Genomic DNA, 26,722 nt, shown 5'->3' with positions numbered 1-26,722 from the left:
TAGACAGTGATGACTGGGCTTAAAAGTTGTAAGTAAATTGAAATTTATCTTCTGCAACGCTGACAAGAAGAAGTTGACTATAGAAGAAAGAGAGTTTAGAACTTGGGAAAACTTGCTTGGCCACAGACTTCCTGGGTGACTTGGGACAAGTTACTTAGTGTCTCTGTGCCTCAGTTTCCTATTTGTAATATGGGGAAAAAGCATCTCCCAGCCTCATGGGAGTGTGGTGAGGAGAACTATCTTACAGACTGGGAGGTGTTCAGGCACTATGGTTGTGGGGACCACCTAAGTAGAAAAGATAAAGAGCAGTGCCCACAAACATTAACCTCTCATGTCTTCTCCATCACAGTGTTGTATGGGAGGCGGGGGAAACAAACCTCCTCAATTCACACCTTCCTGTCTCTTTCCTAGGGCGTCTTATGATAGATAGATAGATAGATGCATCTTTCTTTTATGTCCTGACCCTTCAAACAGCTGCTGCTGCATGTTGCTCCTGTTGCCATGAATATTGTCCGTGACTACCTGTAGTTAAACACAGGTATTGACTGCTGTACTCCGTAATATGTTTGCAGGATCAGGCCCTCGAATTTTAAGTTGTTCAAGGACTTCAGCAATTAAACATCCACCGCGGCCCAGGTCAGCTGTCTCAAGCTTGCAGGGCTTGGGCTGTGGGGCTGTAAAATTGTGGTGTAGATATTTGGGGTTGGGCTGGAGCGCAAGTTCTGGGACCCTACAAGAGAGAAGGGTCCCAGAGCCCAGGCTCCACCCTGAGCCTGACTGTCTACCCTGTAGTGTTACAGCCCTGCAACCCAAACCAGCTGACAAGGGCCAACTGCGGATGGTCAGTTGCTGTGTAGACATACCCTGTTTGTCTTGTGCAAAGCCAAGAGCCTGTTGGCTCTTCACAAATGACAAAGAATCACTGGAAGTGATGAGATGACAAGTGTTGGCCATAATTTATTTTCAATAGTGTTAGAAGTTCATTGGCTAATGTGCAATATGAGTGTATAGGAACATCACCATAGTTTATAAGTGTACTGTATTTCATTCTTTATATCTTAATTTGTTACACTTGTTTAGATAATCAACACCTGTGTTTAGCTTGCAGCTGTTCCTGTGTAACTGAGACTGAATTTTTGGTGCATTCCAAAGACCTTGATTCAGCAAAGCGTTTAAATGCGTACCTTACTTTCAGCCCCTAAATACCGTATTTCCATTGATTTCAGTAAGACTACTCACATGCTTAGAGTTAGGCACATGTTTAAATAGCTTGCTGAATTAGGGCCTAATATTTGTAAGGGAACCTTTATGATTAGAGGGCCCATGAGGAAGGATAAGGCCACAAGTGTCTAAAAATGTTACTATTGAAATAAATTATCTAGTAAAGATTCAAGGTTGTATATAAAGATCCCATGCAGTATTTTTCCCATTGAAATAAGCTGTAGGTATCTAACACATCCAAATGAAATAAAATATAGTCTGTGGAAAAGTCATTAGTTCACCATTACTTAATGTCAGTTTTATATGAATATTTTTATAAATGATCCAGTAACATAATGAGTTAATGTACACTGAGTAACAATGAAATGCTGTGTCAAATAACTGTGAAACCAGATTTCACACTAAAAGTGTTAAAGTATTTTAAGTGTCAATATGTCAGGCTTTAGTTCAAGTAAATACATGTAGATTAATTTCCTCCAACTTTTCCGACTGTAAATATCCACACTGTTTGCAAATTGGTTTACATTATAATGAAAATTGATTTTTTTTAAAAAGAGTCTGTTGCTATAGCAGCTAGGCCCAGTACAAAAAGCTGTTTGGCAAAAGGAAACCCGAGAAATACTGCCGTGGCCAGGATCCTATCCTAGGAAAGTTGCTCATACACTTAAAATAAAATAAATGCTTCATATCCTGAAACAACTCATACCTGGATCACAGAGGAAAGGGCCTGCTCTCAGAGAGCTCTACCTACATTCCTTGCAAGGTTCAGTCTAAAAAATGTAAGAATAAGAATATCCCAGCTGGTCTTAACTTCAGCGACTGGGATAAAATGAATAGGGGACTCTTGGGCATCCAATTCCCAGACCATTCAAATGTTTGTTTCTTAGCAAAAGGTTGAAGTGATTTGGAGATTGGCTTAAATGTAAAGAAATGTCCATTTTGCCTGTCAGAACTGGATGTCCCCTCTCTGCTTTGCTAATATAGAAACTGGCAGAACAGGCATGACTATTTCTTTGGCGTTAGGGCTTGCATCCTTATTTGCTTGTGTCTCATTCGTATCTCATGACTGAATGAATCAACACATAATTAAGTGGTCACATGAGGGATGGAGTAAAATGTTACTCATACCCTGATCATTGTGAATCTTTGGAGGATCGCTGCTGACGTCTGTCTTCTTCTTTGTCTGAGAAATTCTGAATCACAACCAAATACTTCTTTTCTCCAGGATAATGGATTGAATAAACTGCAGGAGAATCTACACTCTAAGAATGATACATGGGGTGGGGCGACAGGGGGGAATGGATGGAGCCGTTGGAGTGGTTGAGCTTATACTTGTGTTTTCAAGACATTGGAGAACTTTTAAGATATTGGTCCGTGTTCCCCCACAAGCTCCCTTTGATTCCAGCTGGAGATGCAATTGGTGGCCAAGGAATGCAGGATGAGGCATTCCGGCTGGTTTGGCATTTGTGGGTGAAAAATAACTAATAGCCTATTTTAATTTTGATTTTTTTTTAATTGCATCAAGTTACAGAGGCTCTGTCGCAATCGCTTTCCAAGTCCTGCTGGCACATACTTGTCTGGAGATTTATTAGGTTCTCAATTATCGCCTAGTCACAAGTGCAGCCACCTTAATCAATTATATGGACGTGGACTATGGCCAAAGAATGCGCAAATCCCCACACTACATGTTCAAGCCATATCACTTTCACACGCAAGGCAGTATTTTTCCCTTATAAGATTTGGGAAACAAACCCTGCAGCGCGTTTTTAAAATATATAAACAGGTTGCTTCATTGATGCTGGCAACCTCTGTCATATACTGGGCTCCAGAGCAGCATGTGTGGATCTTCCGGGGTGGTCACTGGGAACTAGGATTGTCGGGTGTCCAGTTTTTGGTTTTGTGCCATTAGATAGTTGGCAACCCTATTGGGAACCTCAGTCTGCATGAGACTGGCTTGCCTGCCCTCATCCCCTAGAGCTGGAGTCTTTTCTCACACAGTAGTTGCAGGATGCAGATGTCCACCAGGGGTCATCTGTGTATCCCCGGAGCTGGACAGCAGTCCTGTTGAACTTGAGTTTCTTGGTTATGGTCTGTTTGGGTTACAAAGCAGTGCATGGTTGCTGGCTTTGGGGAAATCTGCTCTGCTGGCCAAGAAGTTACAGACCAGAGTGGCCTGGCATGCAGTTTGCTAGTATCAGCAAAGCAAATCAGTGATGCTCCAAATACTATATCGGGGTTCGGCAACCTATGGCACGCATGCCAAAGATGGCATGCGAGCCGATTTTTAATGGCATGCTGCTGTCTGCCAGAGTCCCGCGGGGGCAGAGGGCAAGGGGCAGGGGGCAGAAGCTTGGTCCTGACGGCTCCCCTGCCTCTTCTCGTAGTGTGCTCGGTTCCTGCCCCTCCTCCGCCTCTCCCTCCCTCCCTCCCTCCCTGCCAGCCGATCAGCTGATGGCCCTTGTGAGGGAGGGGGTCGGGAAGGAGCAGAGTCAGCGTGCTCACTGCTCCTGGCAGAGGCAGACAAGAAGTGGGGGCAGAGCCTTTGAGAAGAAGGGGGTGGAATAGGGCCATAGCCCCTCCAGCCCTCTGCCCTGAGTCCTGACCCCCCCCACACACACACCAACCCTCTGCCCTGAGCCCTGTGCCTTCTGCTTGACTCCTTCACACACACCCCATACCCCAGCCCTGACTCTGGCACCCCCACACATACCCAGCCCCCCCTGCCCTGACACCTGCATCCCCCTCACATGCCCCCAATCCTCTGCCCTGACTCTTGCACCCCACATACCCAGCCCCACCATACACCCCCCACATCCCCACCCTAAGCACAAAATGGGAGCTCCTGCACCCCACCCCACCCCACCTTCCCACCTGCACCCCTTGCACCAAATGGGAGCTTCCAGGTAAGTGCCCCACACCCAAACCTCCTGCCCCAACCCTGAGGCTCCTTCCTCATTCTAGCTCCTGGCCAGAACCTTTCCCCCCCCCCCCAGCCCTGTGCTCAGTGCACTCCCACCCTCAGCTCAGTGCAGAGAGGAAGAGAATGGGCCAGAACCAGGGAGAAGATTAGGTACCCACTGTATGTGGGCAGGGCTGGGACCCCAGACTGGCAGTGGGCTGAGCGGGTCCGGCAGCCGGGATCCCGGCTGGCAGAAGCCGGCGGATGGAAACCCTGAGCAGCTCAGCCCGCTGCCGGTCTGGGGTCCCGGCCGCTGGTCCCGCACAGCCCGCTGCCGGTCTGGGGTTCTGGCTGTCGGCCCGTTGCCAGCCGGGGTTCCAGCCGCAGGCCCTGGTCAGCCCACTGCCAGCCTAGGTGAACAGAACCCCAGACCAGCAGCAGGCTGAGTGGGCTGGCAGCATAAGATCAACATTTTAATTTAACTTTAAATGAAGCTTCTTAAACATTTTGCAAACCTTGTTTATTTTACAATACAATAGTTTAGTTATATAATATATAGACTTATAGCGAGAGACCTTCTAAAAAACATTAAAATGTATTACCGGCACGCGAAACCTTCAATTAAAGTGAATAAATGAAGACTCGGCACACCACTTCTGAAAGGTTGCCGACCCCTGTACTATAGCATAGCAGCTGCAGTATTGTCAACTCCATGCATTCAACAATCATGAGATTTGAAAAATACATTTTTTTTTTTTTTTGCCTTCTGGGTTTTGAGCCTTTGTCAAGCTTTTCCCTGCAACCACGCGGGCTAGGTACTTTTTTCTTTTTAAATGAAAGCTGAGATTGTCCCATGATCACCTGACTACCGGAGCTGGGGCTTTAAGAAAAACACCAAATATTGTGAGATTCACAATCAAATTATGAGCGTTGGCAGTACTGATTTGAGGTGGGTAGTTGTGAGAGCAATGGCAGAGAACGTCCCCTTGTGAGGAGGGCGTTCCTATCCATCTCTCTGTCTGTATTGCTGAGATGAGTTCTTGCATTCCAGGGTGGACTGGCTGAGCTGTAGCTGGAGACAGAAGGGAATGGAAAAAAATACACTCAACTTGGTTTGCTGCAAATGGGGAATTCTTCAGGCAGATGCGACAGTTTCCCCGTCATTCTGTCATTTCCAGAGCCCTTGAGTTCTGGGAATAGACACACGCACCCTTACAGGAGAAAACAGATGGTTTCATTTAATGCTCTTCTATCAATTGACCAGAAGGGAAGGAGGAAAACATGGTGCAATTGGTGACCTTTTGTTTGGATCCCAGTGCTATTACCTTCATGTCTTGTGTAAAAGGCAGGGATCCCATATTGCTCCTGGTCTCCTGCTGCCACGATGCCAGCCCAGCGAGGTGTTTTGATATTAAGAGTGTGGATATGTGCTGTATAGGTACATTAGTATTTATAGGTTATGGATAGTTCTATCCATAATCTTTTATAATTGGTCCTTTTTGTTAGGAAGTTACATGACTATTTAATAAAATAATTTACTTTTTCTTGATATAGAAGCAGATGATAGGCAGAATCCTAAGCTGGTGTAAATCAACATAGCTCCATGGAAGTAATAGCAGTGTTGCCAGCTCTCACAAGTTTCATCAAGAGTCTTACAATACTTGTTTTTCTTAAAGCTCTGGCTCCTGGAGGCATATTTTTATGAGAGTGCCAGATTTAATCGATTAAAAAAACCAAACCCTTTTCTAGCCTTGTTGCAGAGAAAAGCTTGAGAACATGACTCCCAAAGGCTCAAAAACCAGAAGAGAAATAAAAAGAACCCAAAGTGTATTATTGTTTTTAAAATCTCATGATTCTTAAGGTAATTTCGTTATTTTGGGGGCCTGATTCATGATTATTGAATGCTGGATATTGACAATTCTCTGATGGAATTTTGCTGATTTATAGCTGCTGAGAAGCTGGCCCACACACCTTCAGATTCAGTGACAGCAGAGATCTTATATTCAGACTCTCTTCTATTGCTAGTAAATGTTTTCATATCTTCACACTGTGCCCTTTTTGAGTTCTTTGATGTATTGGACATATATATGACCTCCAACATTTAAAATGCTAATTCACCGTTTATTCATGTAAGAAATAGACTTCGCAAGTCAGAAACTTAAGCTAGTAACCTTGGTTTTGTTCAAGTACCTTGAGTTGCATTGAGACTGCTTCGTGTCCTGCACTGTGAAACAGCCAAGATTAGTTTTTCATATTAATAATTCACAGTGTTGGGAACTTGCAGGAAAGGTTGTTGCTAGTTTTAATGGGGGAAATCCAACGTATTGTGTGCCAGGTTATTTTATGCAGAAGGTAAATGCAGATGCTTCACCACTGAATGTTAGGTTGTCTTTAAGACTGTGATGAAGGAATGGAAGACAGAGGCAAAAGTTTTGTACATGGGTTTAAGGATCAAAGAAAACATTGCCAGAATTGCACAGAAAAAAATCAACACGTTAAAAAAGGCTCCTTTCCAGACAAGAGAATTTCATTTGCTTTTTAAATATATGACCTAAGTGAAGACAAGTTTGTGTTCCCCACTCGATTACAATAACTATTTGTATCTATTGGGAGTGATTTGTTTTGGGATTTTTTCCCAAACCTTTCCATTAAATACACACAACACTAAACTATTTACTCTTTATTTTTTCATAGCTACAGAGAGAGATTCTTCAGCTCTCTGATTACCCGGGAGTGCACAATAAAATAACTGTTTGGCAGGGAAAAAAATGCCCTGTTGTCTTGCAGTACCAGTTGGTATTATGTAGGTTTGTTTGCTGTCTCATGTCTTATTTATAAGAGATGGCAGTTGGAAACTGGATACAAAACAAACACCAGTGTTCCAGTGTAGCTTAACTATGCATCAGATTCTTTCTCTGATAGTTTAGTTTTACTTTAGGCATCTTTACTTTCTTAATTTTTCATGTAGTTTTTAAAGGGGGACAGCCATCCTGCTCAAGCTCAAACATTTATCATGTGAAAAGAAAGGTAAATCTCATGTGGCATTGCCCAAGGATTCCTTTTGTCAGATTCTTACTTAGGGTCAAGCCCCTCCAACTTGAAGTCTTCTTGACTTGATGTGAGCACCATGTGTAAAGGGTTTGCAGGATTCCTTCCTACGTTAAAGCTTTGTTAACGTAGGAAGGTTACGAAGCTTTTAGATTTTATATATCTATCTAAAAGCATTTCTCATTGGAAACCATAGGGTCTAGTTTTCTTTAAGAAGATAAATCTGGGGGCTTAAGCAGGTTGACAGGATCTATGATTCTATGATCTTAAAAATTTCTCTAGATTGGTAGAAAATACAGCTCTTTCAGTTATCTTGCTGAGGAAATATAGGTTGCCTTCCTTCTTCCTCATTCTCTTGGTTGCTGCTAACTTTAAGCTGCTGGGAAAGCCTGGATTCATATACATATTGATATTTAAGCCCCTAAAAAAACAGACTGATTTTTCAGAGGTGCTGAGTGTCTGTATCCATCGTTGAAGTCAATGAGAAAACATTGGCTTAAATGGGAAATGAAGGCAACTTTCTCTGAACTACAATATTTTTAGAAGTCCTTTTTCATGGAGGCACCTGTCAGTAATAGAAGCTGCAACTCTATCACAAAATTAATTACATGCAAATAGCACAGGGAAGAGGACACAACTGTATGTGGGAAATAACTGATAGTGTAATTAGATTTACTTTTCTAACTCAGGGCCTGATCTTGTGCTCCTTATGGGACCAGAAACTCCCATGGTCCTCAGGTGAAGTGGGGCCCTGTTGCTACCCATATATCTCTGTGGAACAGGATGTGCCTTGGGTAGCCCTACAGGAGAAGGTGGACTGTTTTTGTATGCATGCATCATGGTGGTCTTGTTTCTAACTTATCCTGTGGCCCTCCTGAAACATACAGAGTATTGTCGGTAGAGGATGCGGCAGTTGTTGCTGTCTTTCTACAGTTATGAGGGTTGACTTCACGTAGCACATCTTGAGTGATATCCATTCAGATTTTTTCCTGCTCACTTGTTAGTCTGTGGCTGTGTCCTCTTTCAAAGCTCATCTCTTCAATGTGCATCAAGTTACTGTGAGATAATATGGAAACTTCAGGCATTACTCCTGTAAATAAATGTTTACATAATACATTGGGCTCAACTCCTCACTGCTGCATCCCTAGGAAAAAGGTCACTTTTGACATCATTGACTTTTATAGAGAGCAGCGCATACAGAGCACGTCACATAGATGGTTTTCGAGCAATTTTATTCTAGTAAGAGCAAGCTACTGTATTATTGGCTGTGCCTCTTGGTAAGCAAGAAGATAACTCAGGCTCAAACGTTATCATTTATAATTCCCATTGAAAGGGAGTTCAGAGTATGAAAGGCAGAATCTGGGTTTAAGGCACCAATCCCGCCAACAATTTCTCACATGATTAGCTTTACTCATTTGAGTAGTTCTGCTGATGCCATTGGGATTACTCACTGGTTAAGTGTTAAGTCAAACATACGCATAACTGTTTGCAGGATCAGTTTTGGTCCTTAATTTTGGTCCCTGTAATGAGCGTAACAGATTGTAGTTCTGGATGTTGGATTGAGTTTCTACTTCTGGTATATATATATATATTTCCTGCTCCCATTACAAAGGATCAAAAAGACACCACTCAGGTAGAGTTTTGAGGTGAAATCCTGGCTCCACTGAAGCCAGTGGGATTTTTGCAATTGACTTCAGTGAAGCCAGGAATTCACCCCTAGAGTCCTAACATTCTGCGTGTTCCACGGGGGTATCTGTTTGTACAGGAACTCTGTGTTCTTCAGTGGAATTCACCCTGGAAGGTAGGAAATCCTCTGCAGGACAGGCTCCAGGAATGAAGTTTATGAAGCTATGTATTAGCTCATTCTGCTTCTCTGAAATGAAGGGATTAGCAGTAGCAGTGAATTTTGCGATTGAGGGGGGGAGAGAGAAATGCTGCAGAAAATCCTAATGATGGAAAACTAATTCTGGTAACTCCCTGTGTATCCTAGGTGCTAGCAAAACCCTTAAGTCTCCAGATACAGAGTAAAATTAAAGTGGGGCTCCTCCCAAATTTTTAAGGGTGATGGTCCCCACTGTGTGTTAATTTTCTACCTCTGCATACTTCTTACTGTTTCCTAGTCAAAGATAATAAGAAAATTAATAATATGAGCTATTTCTACACACACACACACACACACACTATTTAACACCTTTTGTCGCATGCTGAACCTCACACACACACACACTCTATTTAACACCTTTTGTCGCATGCTGAACCTTTCTGGATGTTTCACTGTCCACCCAATTCCAAAGACTTTGGGACGAATCCTATAAACACGGAGCTTTTTGCTCTTGTGATGGTATTACCAAACAGCTTCCTTCTATGGCCAGGGGTTACCCCAAGAGCAGTTATGAAACCTTGTTTACAGCTCTGAAGCTGGTCAGGATTTCTTAGCAGGTCTTATTACACATCTCCTGTTTCTAAACTGTATATTGCCATCCGATTGTCTTGACTGTTCCTGATTACTTGTAATCTTAATGAGCCTCTATAGAGCATACAGTGCCTTCTTTGTTCCTGTTGGAGACTGATGGTGGGGAAGGATGGAGGTTGCTGGAAAACATAAAATGTTTCTGTTTTCACTTAGCATGAAACATACTTAAGTTCTGCACTGTAACTGTGTATCAACAATCCAAACCTGTGCAGTAAATGTGAATAATCGTAGGCATCATTTTTGGATTTCCAGTACAAAGCAGGCCCCCTATACTGTTAAACCTTTAAAGGCCTTATTTTAATAGTGAAATCTGTGTGCATGAATCTAAGGCAGAGCTGGGATTGGCTGGCAGGCTCATTGCAGATCCAGGTGGCATATACTGACAGCTCTGGGTCACATGATGGCTATTAGTGCTTGCTTTTCCACTCGCCTGGCTCAGCCTGTCAGCCAGGGTTGGACTGGAGCATCCTGCAGCTTCCAAGAATGTCAAGGGGGAGGTGTCTGAGAGCAAGCTGCTTTGTTTTTCTCCCCTCTTCTTCTATCAGTCTGAATTCCTTACAAATGTGGATCCTGAGGGCTTAGAACTGCAGCCACAGTTGCCAGGGGATTCTGGTCATGAGTCTCAACCCATATTGGATTCGCTAAAGAAGAAGGATAGATTTAAACTGGCATGTACAGCCTACGTTGACTGCCAAAGCAGCATTTAGCTATCAAATGAATTAGACTGATCTTCTCTCCTCCGCAGTAATACACTTGGGGAGACAAAGGAACTGGAAAAACAGACAATGTTTACTTTAGTAAAGATCCTGGACTGGGCAGCAGAATGGAAGGACAGGAGATTGGTTATGAAACTATAGGACAGTGTAGATGGATCCTTGTGCAAAAGCCCATATTTTGCTTCAGGGATCTGCTTTCTTAAAGGCTGGTTTTATGATCCGGTTGCCAGGATTAAGCTTTTTGCGTTGCAGCATGGAGAGTCTTTTGTTTGAGTTAAATTCAGACCTCTCAATATGTCACCTGACAGTCTTGTGGTTTTGGATGAATATGGCTCATTGCTATTATTAACCTGGGTTGGCAGCTGGGCATAACAGGAGTTTATAGGGATTTTGAAAAGTGGAACTGCTTGGGGGACAAAGATGCTTCCCAGGTACGATAAATATTCACATTATTGAAATTATTTTAACAATTTGTTTACTAAATATCTTAACAATAGACTTGCTGCCGTAACGCTTTTTTTGTAGAAATGTCATGCTTTCTAAAATAGATATAGTTGATAGTGCCTATAGCTGTATATAGAGTGGCACTATTCTGCATTTTAAAAATACCTTAAATTAATGCCATCTGCTATAATTTTGCAAAGGCTAATGCTGATGTGCTAAAATAATGAAGTGTTGTGTTCAGTGCTAATTAATTTAATCTAAAGGGACTATTCTTGCTTTTTGTGTGTTTTTATATATTACAGAGTGGTTTTCCAAAAGAACACCTTAGGGAAAGTCTGTGTGTGTTTGTAAATCCCCTAGAAACTAAATGGGTGTTTTCTGGAATGGCATGCATTAAATATGCCCAAAAATCTATTTTGAGGAATTGCTAGTGTTGACTTTTTAAATTTTTGATTGCTGGAAGTCAACTTGTAAAGATGGTCAACAAATTTAATCCTTTTCACAAACCTTCTAGGGGATTTGTTTTCACTGTCTCAAGATGATTTCAGGTTAACATGTTAATTATAATATGGTTAACCAGTCTATACTGTGTCTTTATATTCTGTGTACTTTTGATCGGGGGCCAGCAGAGAAGAACTAAGTCCATATTTTAAAAAGGCATTTGGAGTGTATTGGCGTTTAGAGTGTGAAATAGGCATCCAAGTGAGAGCTGAATGGATAAACAGAAGCAAGTGACTAACAGGTGGGAGTTAAAAATGAAAACAAACTGAAGTTAGTGTAGGTTGCAGTTAGGGAATCAGACAGCAAGTTAGAATTTAGGAGCCAGTAAAGGTGGAAACCAGCTGAAGTTTAGATCCCGGTATACTGTACAGAGTGCAGAACATCTGACCGCTTTCTGTGTGACCAGTGGTACAGTATGTGCACAGTGCAAGCGACTCAAGGATCCCAGAGACTGGCTATTACAGTTACTCAAAGTGAGGATTGCTAAACTGGTAGATCAATGAGACAGATTTATAGATGTGACACAAAGCTGGCATTTGCAGCCTGCAGCTGTGCCCTTCCTCCCTCCAGAAATGTAAAAGAGCAGACTCAGCTTTCATTTACAAGAAAAGTCAGTTTCTAGCCCTCTTCCTCCTGGCAAGCCTTGAAAATGTAACCTTTTCAAACCAATGGCTAGGGTTAAAAGCTTGTCAGTGATCCTGTGTTAGAGATCATTGGTTATTCCCTGACAACCATCCATAGCCACAGACCCTTGATTGCTGGAAGATTCCAGACTAAGTTCACAGCTGTAGGAGGCAGTGTCGACCAGGGCATTAGGGTAAGCTCCCTCCCAATCAGCTGACAGTGACTGTGACCTTTGTCAAATCTCAGAGGTTAGAATTTTCTCTGCGGGATTGAGACGTACATCCTAAAATTCACCAAAATGAACACACAACCCTGCAGTGGCCTGAGACCTTTTAAGGACACCTGTACCTTGCAAAACTTTTCTAAGTATTGGTCCTGTAATTGCACTAGCAATGGAATCTGCTTATCTCCTTCCTCCATCTGCAACCATAAGGCCATATTATGTTGCAGAAATTTAAGTAGACCTCCCTGCTAAAAACACCATGCAAAGCAGTGGTATGAACTGGATTCCTCATTCTTGGATAATTCCTTTCATTTGCATTTCTGCTGTCCCTAGCAAAAATGGCAACATTAAAACTGGAAACACTATCAACATACAACCCATTACATACCTGACGGATTCCAAATTAGTTGTACTCTTTCAGGAAGAAGATCTATGTGTCCTGGATAGTTCAACATACATCTGTATAAATATAGTAGCAGTCAAAACAGTGAGTGAGTTACTCAATTGTGGTGAGAAAATGCTAGAGAACATGGTATGTAAGTCCTGCATTCCTTTTTTGGGGGTGGGTGGGTGGGGAGGAAAGGGGGTCACATCTTCTAAAAAGGCATAGGAAAGGAAAAGATCCAGGAGCACACAGCAGAAATGTCTGGAGGATTGTGGAGTGGGGAGTGGTAAAGGGAAGGAAGTACTTAAGTTGACAAGAGATAGAACAAGATCAGAGGTAATAGAGATAATGTAATGAATAGTACACAGAAGACCAATAAGGTGCTCCTGTTTACTTTCCCCCATAATAAAATAACGGAGGGGATCTCAAAATCAATAGGCAACACATGTACACCTAATAGAATATATATATTTTATGCAACTTGTAGATAAACTGTGTAACTCTTTGCTGCAGGATATTTTAAATGCATATAGCTTAGAAAGATTTCAGAAATGGATTTCACCTTTAGACTTAGAATCTAAGCTCTTCAGGACAGGGACAAACTTTTTTTGTTATATGTTTGTTCAAGACTTAACATAATGGGGTCCCAGTCCTGGACTGGGGACTCTAATCACAACTGCTGTACACACAATAACAACACTCCTCTAAGAATAGCATCTGCAGGTAAATTAGTTAAAACCACAAGGGCTGTGAATCCCCATGCTTCAGAATGTAACTGATCACCAGCTGGGCCAAGAAAAAATACCGGCCCCCCCATACATAGCATTGTACTGCTAGCTGTGTTATGAAGCATCCGGCATTGGTCATCATGAGAGCGAGGCCACCAGTCGAGATGGACCAGAGGTCTATTCCAGTATGGCTGTTTCTATCAACATTCTAAAAAGGTGCTAACATGAAAAACATGCAGAACAGATAAGCTGCTGTAAACTATAAATATCATTTGCGTAGATGCTTTTAAAAATAGTTTGAAGTGATTCATCACTGGGCAGTTTTCATACCTATGGGTAACATGATGTTGAGAACAATAATTTGACTGATAGTTTTAGCTTGCTGTTTGGAGAACTGGCCATATCTTTGTTTAAAGAGGTTTGGCTTTTTGGTAATTGTAAGTTACAGGTTTCTGTTTATTTAGTGTCTTGATTAGTTTGCTCTGAGTTCATTTGTACTTCAAAAAATGTTGTGTTAGTTATTAAAAAGTAACCTAGTAGTGCCCCAAGTCATTTAGACATGAAATCTTATTCAAGGTAAAATCTTTGCCAAGAGAGAAAAACCATCATTAAGGTAATTTCTTACTGTGGTGGAAAAAGGTTCCATATATATATAAAAGAGGGGGGGGGGTGTGTGTTTTCTAGTTAAAAAAAAAAAAACTTTTTTAATGGAGAGAGCATGTGTGTGTGTGTGTCATTTATTTTATCCATATAGATGCAACATCATCTATCATCTTAAGATCACCCCATCACCACCAAGAGAAATATTTGTGGTAGCAACAAATGCTGTGTGTTAGAGATATGTGAGAAAATCCTTTATCAGAGGGAATTCAGAATGGTGACTTGTATACTGCTGAACAAATCTCAGCATTGGTGTTTTAAATCGTTTTGCAAACAAATTACATTCAGTGGGATTCAAAGAGGGGAAAGGAAGACCAAAGAGAATGTGTCTGATCATTGAATTTCCATGAGTGGATGTTTACTTCTAACAAGATAACAAGATTTTTGTGACTTTTTGAAATTTTTGTTAATTTTTGGTGTATTATGATGATGTAGTATTCTGAATTTCTTTGCCCCTTATTCCCCCACTTCCACCAGAGGTGCAGAGCAGATGATGATGACCATGAGAAAGAAAAAAAGGTGATGAAGTTTGTTGGTTGTGTTGTGTTTTGTGTGTTGTGAAGTTTTAGAGAGAGATCTATTGCAGGCAGGTTCATTCAACGTTGCAATGTGATATCTGGAAGTCTACCTGTAGAACCAAGTCATTCTTCACCATTTAGGGGCCAGGCTCCAGCACTTCATTGCTAAGATCTAAAGAAAATGACTTACATTTCTGAGTTGTGTTTTAAAGAATCTGTTTATTTATATAACCTTTTAAAGAGACTATTTTTCTCATATTTCCCATCTTTAAACAGCCATGTTCTTTTACATATTGATTGATTATGGGATTTTTTTAAAAATCTAAAATATTTTGTTGCATGTGTGTGAATTCACCATATATTAATTTATTTATTTATTACCTATGGGAATAACTACAGTACAATCATACAGGGTGTGGTTTATGGTGCTAAATGAAATGGTCCACCCCATCTTCCTCTGTTGGTCCTTCAGTGAGGTCAGGATAGTCAGAATATATGAAATTGTGACATCATCATCCATCTATCATCACACAGACTGTATCACTTTAAAAATCAGCTCAAGAGGTAGCAGTAGTAGTAGCAGCTAGCGGCTAGAATTAGAAAAATTAGCAAAGATTTTCAGATTCACAGGTTTAGTGGTATTGGGGCTTTCTTTCATTAACATGAGACATGAGTCTAACATCTAGAATGAAAGAAAAACCTGTGAAAACTCACACAAAATATCAATTACGTGGTACCATTTAAGAAAAGAATAGATACATATAGCTATATGGGGAGCTAAGGGAATGTATTTTCCATGAATCTTTCCTCTCACTCTCCTCCCCAAAGAAAAAGTTTTCTCTGCGTGTTACCGTAATTTCCCCAAAGGTTGTTATGCCACACAAGTGAAATTGCCAGCAATAGAGGTGCATTATACAAGGCCGTCCTTTTGCATCCTTTGAGTCTCAGGTTAAGAGCTAAATGCTTTTGCTGACAGCTTTTGCTTGCCTTGCCTTTAGGTTAGGTAGCGCCAATTATGGTAGTATCAAGGCCTTTAGTATTAGTATATTATTCCTCTCCTCACTCTCTCAGGAGAGAGAGAGAGAGTAACCCATTTTACAAATGGGACAAAGAGCAAACGGCAGTGAAGTGCCCAAGGTTACACAGGAAGGTTGTGGCACACAGGAAACTGAACCTCAAGTCTCCTCACAGTGCTGCTCTAACTTCACCATCATCATCATCTTCTCATCTCTAGAAGAGAAGAAGATGGGAATACAGTTTTCTTTTACACCAGTGACTGTCTGTCCCAGAGTATTGCCCTGCAGTATTTATTTTGGGAGGGCGCACTACATATAGCAGACAGTAGTTTGTGTATTTTCTCCAGATGCTCTTTTTAGATGTCAGCCTTACAATACTTTACATCTGCTAAACAGGAGAGCAAAACTACCCTGTGTATCCTGTTTCCTGCTAAAATGTGTGTCTGAGCATGTGTCTACACTGCTATTAGGCACCCACTGCTGGCCCGTGCCGGCTGATTCGGGTTTGCGGGCTTCAGGCTCTGATACCCTCCCACCTCACAGGGTCTTAGAGCCCGGGCTCCAGCCTTCGCCCGGACATCCACACCGCAATTAAATAGCCCTGCGAGCCGGCACAGGTCAGCCATGGGTGTCTAATTGCAGTATAGACCTACCCTAACTGCTGACGGGACAGGTGTGAGTTAGAGGGGCCAGCCTGCCTCTGTTTACTGTCTGTCCTATTGAACCGTCTGCTAGTACTCTTCAGTTTCTTCTGATACAGGGAACACTCCAGTACTGCCAGAGAATATTTTGCAAGGCTAAAGCTGTGTGTTAGAGCTATGTTATGTAACACAGATAACACCTAACTGGGACTATCACGAATATGATTTACAGTACACGTTGAAGAATTGTGTCAAGAAAGTTAAAATGACATGTGCAGAAACGGAGAAGCAAACAGGCTCTTGTTATCTTGATCAAATATGTTGCAGAATGCAGCAAGGGTTTTGTATTTAGCTTACTTTCCTCTTAGTGTGTAATCTGCTCCTGGAGCTTGTTATGAGCAGACTTTCCTGAACATCTGGAACGGTTCCTGCCCTTCTTTGCCAGGATAGTGAAGCGATTTCAAAGTCGAATGTCAGAAGTACTGACTAATAGAAGTCCTGCTCTTATTTAAGAGAGAAGCAAATTCAAATGCATTGAAGGAGTGGGGCAAATGAAAATAATGTTTTTGCAAGCAATGGATTATTATTAGTACATGTTTATAATAGTGTCAATGGCATAGCTTCTGAGAATGGTTTCTAAACTTTCCACCTACTTTACCTAGGGGTAGGAGATGCCCCAGCCATATGTTCCGACTGGGGCTGTGAATTTGAGATTATCTACTAGCCTCGCCTCAAGAACTAGAGATTGGGTGTAGGGGTTTGGCCTGGGGCCAAACATCCCCAAATGTAGTGGTTTGGTGTCTATCTCAGTTAAATAACCCTCTTCTGGTGCAATCCCAACCAATAGTTGTGTGGTTGTGTGTCACAGTAAGTGACACTTATCCTCTCCCATGAAGCAGATCTTGAATGGATTCTCACACCAGCTATCAGTCAGAACCTGTTTAGTGCTGCAGAGCCTGCAGTGTTAATGGGCCAGAATCTGCTGCTACTGAAGTAATGGCAGAATTCCTATTGATTTCAGTAGGCTGCAGGATTGGGCCTGCTGGTCGGAGATGCAGGAGAAGGGCAGAGGACCAGCGTTGCTTGCAAGCGCTGTACTCTGACTCTGTTGTGCCATTTTAATAGCTGTTCTAGCAAAGAGTTGTACTTGGTCTCCTTTTGAGGTATGCAGCTTTCATTGAGGGTAACTAGCTTGATGTGCGTATGTCAAGACAAGACCAGGCTCTTACACTCAAACCTCTGGACATCAACTTATTTCAGTTGTAAATTGCTCAAGTTTTCTCTTATATTTTTTCCCGCTTACTGTTTGTTGCATAGCATCCTGTCTGCAGCTTCTCTTTTTATCCTCTGTTGCTAAATTATGGGGCTAAGCTGTTAGGAAATGGACTTCCTCTCCCAAGAGGCCCAGAGAACCGTATTTATTGCTGCTGCTTAAATTTCCCCCAGGCTGAAACTAATCTAGCAGTAACACTTATGAATATTTTTTACAGGTTCCTAGTATTTTTAGTTACTCCATAATACAGGGTTGCCTCCCATCCGGTTTTCACCTGGACAGTCTGGATTTTGGCTGGCGTGTCTCGGGTGCCATTTGTGTCTGGTTTTTCTTTAATCTGTGGGGAAGAGGTGGGGCTTTGGAGGAAAGAGGTGGAGCAGGGGTGGGGCTGGGGGAAGCGGCAGAGAAGGGGGTGGGAGCTAGGGGGGAGAGGCAGAGCAGGGATGCTCTAGTTATTGAGGCATCAGAAAGGTGGCAACCCTACCATAATAGTTTGTTTGTTTTTTATTTGGATTGTGGAGTCTCAGTGCATGGCCTCCTGCTCTCTTTAGGCTGCAAAGCAACCTTTACTCCACACGCTAAAAATATAAATAACATTAAGTTTATGATGCAGCCATAAAAGCAGTACCATCTGTAGTAAGGTAAAAAGTACCCTGTGGACCTGACCCCTTGCAATCTATCAATTTGCAGAGCTCACACTAGTTTAAGTCACTGGAGTCCTGAATGCAGAAGGCCTGCAAGAGGCTCACCAGGTTACAGGAGGAATTGCTGGGGATAAGTGTGTCTTCAGGGGACCCAGAAAGCACAATCTCAATAAAGGCCCTGTCTAGTAACACAAGATCTTATAATGCCGATGATGGTGGCCCGAATTGTCTCTCCCTGCGTCGGAATGCAGCAATTATAATAATTGGAGATAGGCCCAAGCCACATCCAGCTGTGGACAGTCCAGTATTTGGGGTGATTCTAATCTAGGGGTTTGGTTTGAACCCATCTATAGTAACAACACCAGCGTAATCATGTTTTAACACAAACATTCTGTCATTTCACAGTGTTTTGGGCCCTTATAAAAGGGGAGGGTGAGTGGCTTCTCTGTGTATTTCTTTTCAGTTGTGCAGTTAAATGCTGATGGATCAACCCCAAGCATTAAAAATCATGAGGTTTGGCTTAAAAATCATGACATTGGAAAAAAATGTTGGGCTCTCTTTATTTGCCTTTGGATTACTGAAGCTTTAGGGTGCATTCACTTCACGTTTTCAAACTTTTCTCGGAAACCATGAAGGATAAAAAATTACTACCACTGTGTTTTGTTTTGTTTTAATGAAAGCCAAGTTTCTCATGCAATCTCTTGATTCCAGCAGCTGGGGCTTTAAGAAAAAACACTAAAAATCACCAGACTCGCAATAAAACTGAGAGAATTGGGAACCCCTTGATCCTATGATTAATACTGCTATCAGCTGAGTTAAACCAGTTTACACCAGTGTGCGATTTGGCCCTCCATCTACATAAGCATGATGCTTGCCATAGGTTCAACATGTTTAATAAATTGCCATTGCATGTACTGGATTTTATTTTTTAATAAAGTCAGGCATACAAAAATTGTAAAAGCAGCAAAGAATCCTGTGGCACCTTATAGACTAACAGATAATTGTAAAAGGAATGATGTAATAACTCGTGGTAATAGACACTTCTGTCCTTTTTTGTTTTCCACTCAAGCTGGCCTTTGCCCGAGTTTGACCCAAGTCAGATCCGACTGATTGTGTATCAGGACTGTGAAAGAAGAGGGCGAAATGTCTTATTTGACTCCAGCTCTAAAAGAAAAACCGAGGATGTATCCATGTCGGTGAGCATTGCAAATCATTTAATTGATACTTGATTACAGTATAGTGTATATCTTTTAAAGTAGCACAAAATTAATACATAAAATGCCTCGTATATGTGTTCATATTTCAAACATAAAGATCCACGTTATGCTATTTTAAAATAAATATTGTGTTGCAAAGTATGTGAGCTTCAGTGATTCCCTCCAACAGTGGTCTTTTTATTCTTGGACTTTTTAACCTTTTCTTTCAAAGAGATGTCTTGCTTTCTTTGGCCTGAGCAATGCCATGTATGGTGATGGAGAGACAGTAGAAAATTTCTTCTTCTAACTATTGTACCAGTTCTTTGGTGGAAAGTCACTTGAAAACTTTCTCTTTTTGTTTTTTCCTTTGATCAGCAGAATAAACTGCTGTTTATTGATCTGTGAATTTGCAGTGTAATTGCTATAGCAGGTTGAAGGAGGATGTTCTTGGGGGTAGGCACAGGAAAGCTGAGTTCTAGGCCAGCATTACCGTAGACTATCTGTGTGAATTCTCTCTGAACCTCATTTTCTCCGTTTTGTAAAACGCCTGCAAAGCCATTAAGATCTTCAAATAGAAGTCATTATCTGAGTGCAAATTGGTGGTCATGGTTAGTTTTGCATTAGGATCTCACATACAGCTAAGTTCTATAAGTGGAACAGTACAATACATTAAAACAAAACCCCTGTCTTCACTTCAGGTTTGAAGATGGTCCCGCCTATTGAAACCCTGCTGCTTCTCATCCCATTTCTGATTGCCTGCTTCCTCCAAATACCTCCCTCTAACTCTGGGAAGTAATTTGTGTGGCGTTGGGCATGAACTCTCATGGCTTTCATAGCTGAATATATCAATTTTATATCCACAGTTCAAGACCCAGATTTCCTTGTTCTTCCTGGGAATTTAGGTGTTAGGTACTTAACATAAGCTTAATTGCAGTAACAGTAGCAAGTGCCACTGCGAAATGGACCAATTTAAATGTCCAAAGTACATAACCAACAAAATATATATTGGATCTGCCTGTGCTATTGCTGTGCTAGTTAAGCAAAGCTTTGTGTCTGTCTGTAATAGGGACCCCCTTGTCCTATTCCTGTTGATTTACTGGAGTCCTCAAAGCAGATCTAAAAAGTGTCTATAATTACACAGACAATTTTCCATCATTATTGGTTTAATTACTGATACATAGTTCAGCATGACAGCTTGGTAGCTACAGAGTTCCGTTAAAAATAGACTTGTTTCACTAGAGTGACAAGCATCTGAAATCACATCACCACAGTCTCTACTTTTTATGCCATTTCTTAACAGGGAAGAAATAGGAGGTAAGGACGCAGGGGAAAAATTGTTTCCAGCTTGCAAATCTGGAATGCCCAGTGCTAGCCACTAATGACTACATTTATTTTATTGTTGGTCACATTCTTGGTATTTGAAAGGGAATTTATGATGATACATTTCTTGCCACGTTCCCCAACTTTCAGTCTGACTTTAATGAAATGATTCCAATACTGGTCATCTCATGCAATCTTCCTTCTTTCAGCAAATCTTTGCAAGAGTTATCACATTTTGCAGCTAAAAATGTGCACCACAATCCTTAACTCAGCGTGTTGCTAGTGCAGTACAGACTTGTATAGTTACTAGTACGTATTGGAAATTTTCAAGGAATTGTGTTGGTTTGATTTTTCTCTCCTATTTATTATGATTTTAACAAGGATACTCCCTGCATATATAAAGTTAGATCTTGGCTCTAAGCACATTCCAAGGCACTCTTGCCCTTTTGCAGTAAGACATTTGTGTGGGATGGGCGCTGTCCACTGTGAAAGAGTATCTGTTAACTGCCTCTCCAAAGGCAATGTCCTCTGCTTTTTTCCCTGGATTTCCTAATGTGATTAATACCTCTGTGCATTTGCAAATACACTAAGGGGAAAGATCTGCAAAAGCACTCAGCGCTGGCCCAACTGCTCCTATTCAAGTAAACCGAGTTAAGCCGGTTTTGAAAATCCCACCTTAAAGCAGCACATTATCCTAGAATGCCCCTTTTTAATATGTAGCTACCGGTGTAAACATTTTATATCCCTGATTTTCTGCTGTGAGTGAAAAGTATAATGCAACTAAACACAACAATGGTTTAGTAGTAGTGTGCTTGCAGCAGTCCAAGATGGACTCAGCTGTCTTTTGTCTGTGCATCATCCCCTGCATATATCAGAATTGCATCTGATGAGCCAAGGGTGAATGGTTTCAGAGTAGCAGCTGTGTTAGTTTTTTATTTACAAAAAGAACAGGAGTACTTGTGGCACCTTAGAGACTAACAAATTTATTTGAGCATAACCTTTCATGGGCTAAAACCCACTTCATTGGATGCATGCAGTGGAAAATACAGTACAAAGATATATATATATATATACACACACACAGAGAGAACATGAAACAATGGGTGTTACTATACACACTCTAACGAGAGTGATCAGTTAAGGTGAGCATGTAGCTCAGTCAGCTTAAACCCTATAAAGGGATGAGATGGTTATGAAATTTAAAGCACACCAGGGAGGCGCCTATTCCAGGCAGGAGAATTTGGTTTAAATCAATCAGTTGTATGGATGCTTGGCTTTACATTTTGGATAGATGAAGAATTTAAAAGCTGACCCTGATGGTCTTAAATTGTCCAGCAAACTAGCAGGATCCTCTTTTAGTGGGGCCTAATCTAACATTACTGGACATCCTAATAACATTTTTTGTGTGTGGGAAATGTTTATGTATCAGAAAGAATGTCTGATGAAATCCTTAAATAATTCTCTTTTGCCTCTTTGCCCCCTGATAATCCAAAAAGCCAAATAAATGAGATTTTGGAATGCTCACAACAGAATTACAGTGAAGGCTAATGGGTGATAACCTTCTATCTGAGGTACCATAGGATTGTTGCTATGCTAGATGACTTGAGGGGAAGAAATATATAAACATTGTATGTTAAAATTTGCACTTGACTGAGGAATTAACTAATTGCAGACATTATGACTTTGCAATCTGAAGTCTGCATAACAGTCTGCTATCACCGCACACTGCAAAAAGCCATCGTTCTTTCTTGGTTTTACAGGATTGAGAAAATGAAGACGATTGAAAGAAATAAATGGAAATACAAAGAAAGGGACAAATAGACACTCTCCTTAACGAGTGACTCTGTGTGTTTTATTACTTTGGGATCATAGTACAGTTGATGGCCATGGTGAAAACTGCCTGTTGTTCAGTTTGAAGGAGAGCTGTTACTTTTCCTGAGTCTTATTGGGTATGTCTACCCAGCCAAAAAAAAAAAAAAAGACCTGTGGCCATGGGTCTCAGCGCCCAGATCAACTGGCTAGAACTGGTGGGGCTCACGCTGCAGGGTTAAAGATAGCTGTGTAGACTTTCAGGCTCTGGCTGGAGCCTGGGCTCTGAAATCTGGCAAAGGAAGAGAGCCTTGGCTCCTGGGCTCCAGCCCGAGGCCCAGTGTCTACCCTGTCATTTTTATTCCTGCAGCACAGACCCGAGTTTATTGATCTGGGCTCTGAGACTTGCTGCTGCAGTTTTTTTTGCTGGGTAGACATACCCCTAGAGGGTTAAACTTCTGTGGTAAGGCTGAGAAGGGGCCGCGTGGCAGGGACTGCAGGCTGCAGGAACCGAGAATGTTGGCTGAGCAGCGTGCCAGGCATTGTCACTTAGATGTGAGATCCATGTTAGACAGCTGTGATGCCTGGGCACTTGGCATGTAGGACAGGGCAAAGTGACTTCCTTTTGTGTATCCTGTGCCTTTTTTGGTACTAGGCACAACAGGTTCTTTCCCAACTTTATGGCCCTACTGATTAGTCAGCCTTCTGTATCCAGGGGCCTTACACAATTCTTAGATACTGTGCTGGAATTAATTGATGACTAGTCTCTTTCCCCACGAGCAGCAGCAAGTTAGACAAGGCTTCTTCCACTTTGGTTTTGCCAGTATCTCAGGAGAAAGAGACTGTGTTTTTCAGCATTGTGACATCAGATCATGAGAAGATGTATCAGAACAGGAATCATTTGCATGCAGAGTACATGAGGGCAGAGTGTGGTGAAAAGGGCAGACATTACCAATGCCTTAACCAAATAGCCACACATAACACCTACATCTTTCAGATGTTATCAGTAGGGCCCTACCAAATTCACGTCCATGAAAAACACATCACAGACCATGAAATCTGATCACATGTGCTTTTACCCTATACCAGGGGTTCTCAGACTTTTGTACTGGTGACCCCTTTCACACAGCAAGCCTCTGAGTGCGACCCCCCCCCTTATACATTAAAAACACTTTTACATATTTAACACCATTATAAATGCTGGAGACAAAGCGGGGTTTGGGGTGGAGGTTGACAGCTCGCGACCCCCTGAGGGGTCCTGACCCCCAGTTTGAGAACCCCTGCACTGTACCATACAGATAACACATTTCACGGAGGAGACCAGCGTTTCTCAAATTGGGGGCCATGACCCAAAAGGAAGTTGCAGGGGGGTTGCAAGGTTATTTTAAGAGGGTGGCAATACCGTGACCCCTACTTCTGTGCTGCCTTCAGAGCTGGGCGGCCAGAGAGCGGTGGCTGTTGATGAGGCTCCCAGCTCTGAAGGCAGCAGCGCAGAAGTAAGGGTGGCAATACCATACCATGCCAGCCTTACTTCTGCGCTGCTGGCGGTGGCTCTGCCTTCGGAGCTGGGCTCCCTGCCAGCAGCCACCACTCTCCAGCTGCCCAGCTCTGAAGGAGGTGCCACTGCCAGCAGCAGCGCAGAAATAAGGGTTGCAGTACCACAACCCCACTACAATAACCTTGTGACCCTCCCCCCACAACTCCTTTTTGAGTCAGGATCCCTACAATTACACCACCATGAAATTTCAGATTTAAATAGCTGAAATCATGAAATTTTTACCATTTTTTAAAAATCCTGCGACCATGAAATTGACCCAAGCGGACCGTGAATTTTGTAGGGCCCTAGTTATCAGTCAGTCAGGTGTTGGAAACAGTCACAACACTCCTGGCAGCTTTGTAAATCTGATCTACTTGCCTTCATAAAGATTTCAGTGTTTGCACTTCATACAACTGTGAGGCTTGTTCATAATGGCACCTTTATTAATTTATTTTTAGGGGATAATGTCTGTCTATCACTTTAATGCTTCCGGGTAGCGTCACATCTGAACCTGCACCTTCTCCCCTAGCATCCTTTCCCTTATTACTGTTTCCTTCTATCTGCAAGCCCCAGAGATTAGTTAGAAATGTGCCTCCTCACTGGGTCCCAATGACAATTTATGTACACACGAGCAGGAAGAATGTTCCTTAGAAATCCTTGAAAAACTAATATCCGACCTGGTTTGAATTTGGATGCAAATATGCAATGGAAAGACAGATTTCTCACCCCTATTTTAAGGTATAGGCCCCAGAGGACAGAGCCAATGCTGAGCTCTCAGCCTTCACTCTGTATTTTTCTGATGTTTGAGCTGAGTGCTTGACTTCCCAACCTTGACACTGCATTTACGTTGGCCATTTGCAGGGACCAGACAGTTCTGTACTCAGCTATTATTGTTCATTAATTATATAGGATCATGAATGTGTATGGTATGTAAAAACTACCAGCAGTGAAAGGTGCCTGCCCCAAGGAGCTTACAGTCAAATTTGATAAGGACACAACAGAAATGATGCCACAAAATGGAGGCGAAGGAGGAGGTCAAAGTAAACGCTAGGAGGGGAATCCTGCATCAGTGCTTTCCCCAGAGGACAGAGTGCATGTGTTCTGTTTTTGCCATTATGTCTTGTTAGTTAGGTTTTTGCTTTGTGTTGTCCTGTGGTGGCTTATGGCTCAAAGATTAGTGGGTGAAGGGCATTCTCAAAAAGGGATTTGTCTGAAAATGGTTGCTGACTGGCACATGAGAAGTGGGAGAATTTTCTAAGCATAAGGAGGTGTGTAGCGAAGAAGTTTAAAGAATGATAATGGAGGGAGAAGGAGGAAGAGTCAGAAGGAATGAAGGCAGAAACTGAGAAAAGGAGTTTGCAGTAGACAAGGCAAACGGGAACCAAGTTGTTGAGCAGTTGTGTTGGGGAGGAAATGGTGGAGCTTAGCAATGCTGCAAAGGAACAAGATGCGACGACAGCTGGATTGGATTTAGGAAGGAGTAAACGAGAGTCTAATGTGACACTAGCATTAGGAGTTCAGATGATGGACAATGGAGTTTGTCACAGTTTCAGGGTAACGACACCTGTATCCACCCCCCCAACACACACACTCCAGGAATGCCCAGTCAGGTACCGGGCTTCCAGCCATCCCCCGTTTCTGGGTAGGGATCCAAGCCACTCTCTTCTGATTGGTGCCATATACTATGATATTCCCAGCAAGCCAGTCTACCTAAAGGCCAGTGCCTGTGCTTTCCTTTCTTTCCGAGGGCTATGAACAGTGTATTGCCAGGAGTTACTCGTAATCACACAGTTCTTTCTAAGCAGCATACATTTATTCTTAGGGTAAAAGCATTACAGAAGAAACATATAAAAACAATAAAGGTTCCTACATGCTTACTAACGTACCAGAAACAGCCCATCAATGTTATGGGGTCCTGGTAGATCAATGCCCTTCCAACCCCTCACTCTAGGGTTGGGTCCTCCTAGGATCAGTGGTCCTGTCTGTTTGTTGAATCTAAAGAAAGACCCTAAGTCTATTTATACTCAGCCTTTATATAGCCCAAGTTTTCTCTTTGTCCCTTGGTCTCTGAGAAACCCAGCTGGAACAAATATATGCAAACTACCACAGGGGTGGAACCTCTCTGGGGTTGTTTACAGTTTCAGTGATGTGCCTTAATCAGCCTGCCACTGTTTTTAGTTCCTGGAGGAGCTGTGGTAACCCTCCCACACAGAGCAGAACACATTCATACCTAAACCATTCATACATTTAAATTCAGTGGTCCCCAAAGATACTGCATGGGGTTGCATTATGTGTCACAGAGTTACTCACAGGGCTGGGAAGAGCAAGAGGGTTTGGGGAGCCGCTGGGTTTCATTTTCAAAGTGCTGCATAGGCCACTGTTTCTGGTGCAGTGACACTTAACCAAATGCTAGTGCACTCCGTGACCTCCTCATGTGGAATCTTTGACTCCAACTGCCACACTGGTTAAAAAGCATAAAACGGCACATAATTTTAAACAGGCCAGGATTACCCACACATTTGATTATGCTTAAGCATAGGGTAAGTGTTGGGCATTAAATTGCTCAAGGGATTAGTAACAGAATATTGAGCCATTTGCCTGGAGGTGACCTGTGAAATTGAGATGATGGTCTCAGACTGTTTCCTCGTGGACAAGTTTTCGGGGAGCAAGAGACTACTGTTACAGTCGGCATCTCTGCAGCACGGAGACTGAATCCTGCCCTCTCAGTATTCCCTTCAGTCAGAAGTGGAGGCGTATTGATGGGCCAGCAGAGGGATGTCTTTCCCGGTCATTGCTCCTGCTTGTCTTGTAAATACTTGCAGGAGTTAGACAACCCTGAGAACAAA

The 26,722-nt window shown here is 42.3% G+C and overlaps 1 protein-coding gene and 1 long non-coding RNA gene across 3 annotated transcripts in view; one reads left to right on the top strand and one right to left on the bottom strand.

The window, feature by feature from the left end:
• FNIP1 (folliculin interacting protein 1) overlaps nt 1–26,722 on the top strand; it is a 91,140-nt gene that overhangs the window by 20,234 nt on the left and 44,184 nt on the right. Inside the window, 1 exon segment of the mRNA XM_039486061.1 lies at nt 19,084–19,210. Within this exon segment, the coding sequence (XP_039341995.1) occupies nt 19,084–19,210 (127 nt within the window).
• LOC120370831 lies at nt 6,844–26,351 on the bottom strand. 2 transcript variants are annotated; one of them, XR_005583975.1, is made up of 3 exons: nt 26,187–26,351; nt 12,538–12,608; nt 6,844–8,258 (listed from the first exon to the last, which is right to left on the bottom strand). It is a non-coding gene; the product is annotated as an uncharacterized LOC120370831 (long non-coding RNA). The 2 variants fall into 2 exon arrangements; XR_005583976.1 differs by lacking the exon at nt 6,844–8,258 and adding an exon at nt 9,352–9,760.

This window comes from Mauremys reevesii, linkage group 8 (assembly GCF_016161935.1).
Source record: "Mauremys reevesii isolate NIE-2019 linkage group 8, ASM1616193v1, whole genome shotgun sequence".
Taxonomy (NCBI): domain Eukaryota; kingdom Metazoa; phylum Chordata; order Testudines; family Geoemydidae; genus Mauremys; species Mauremys reevesii.
This window is presented reverse-complemented; position numbering and strand designations above follow the sequence as displayed.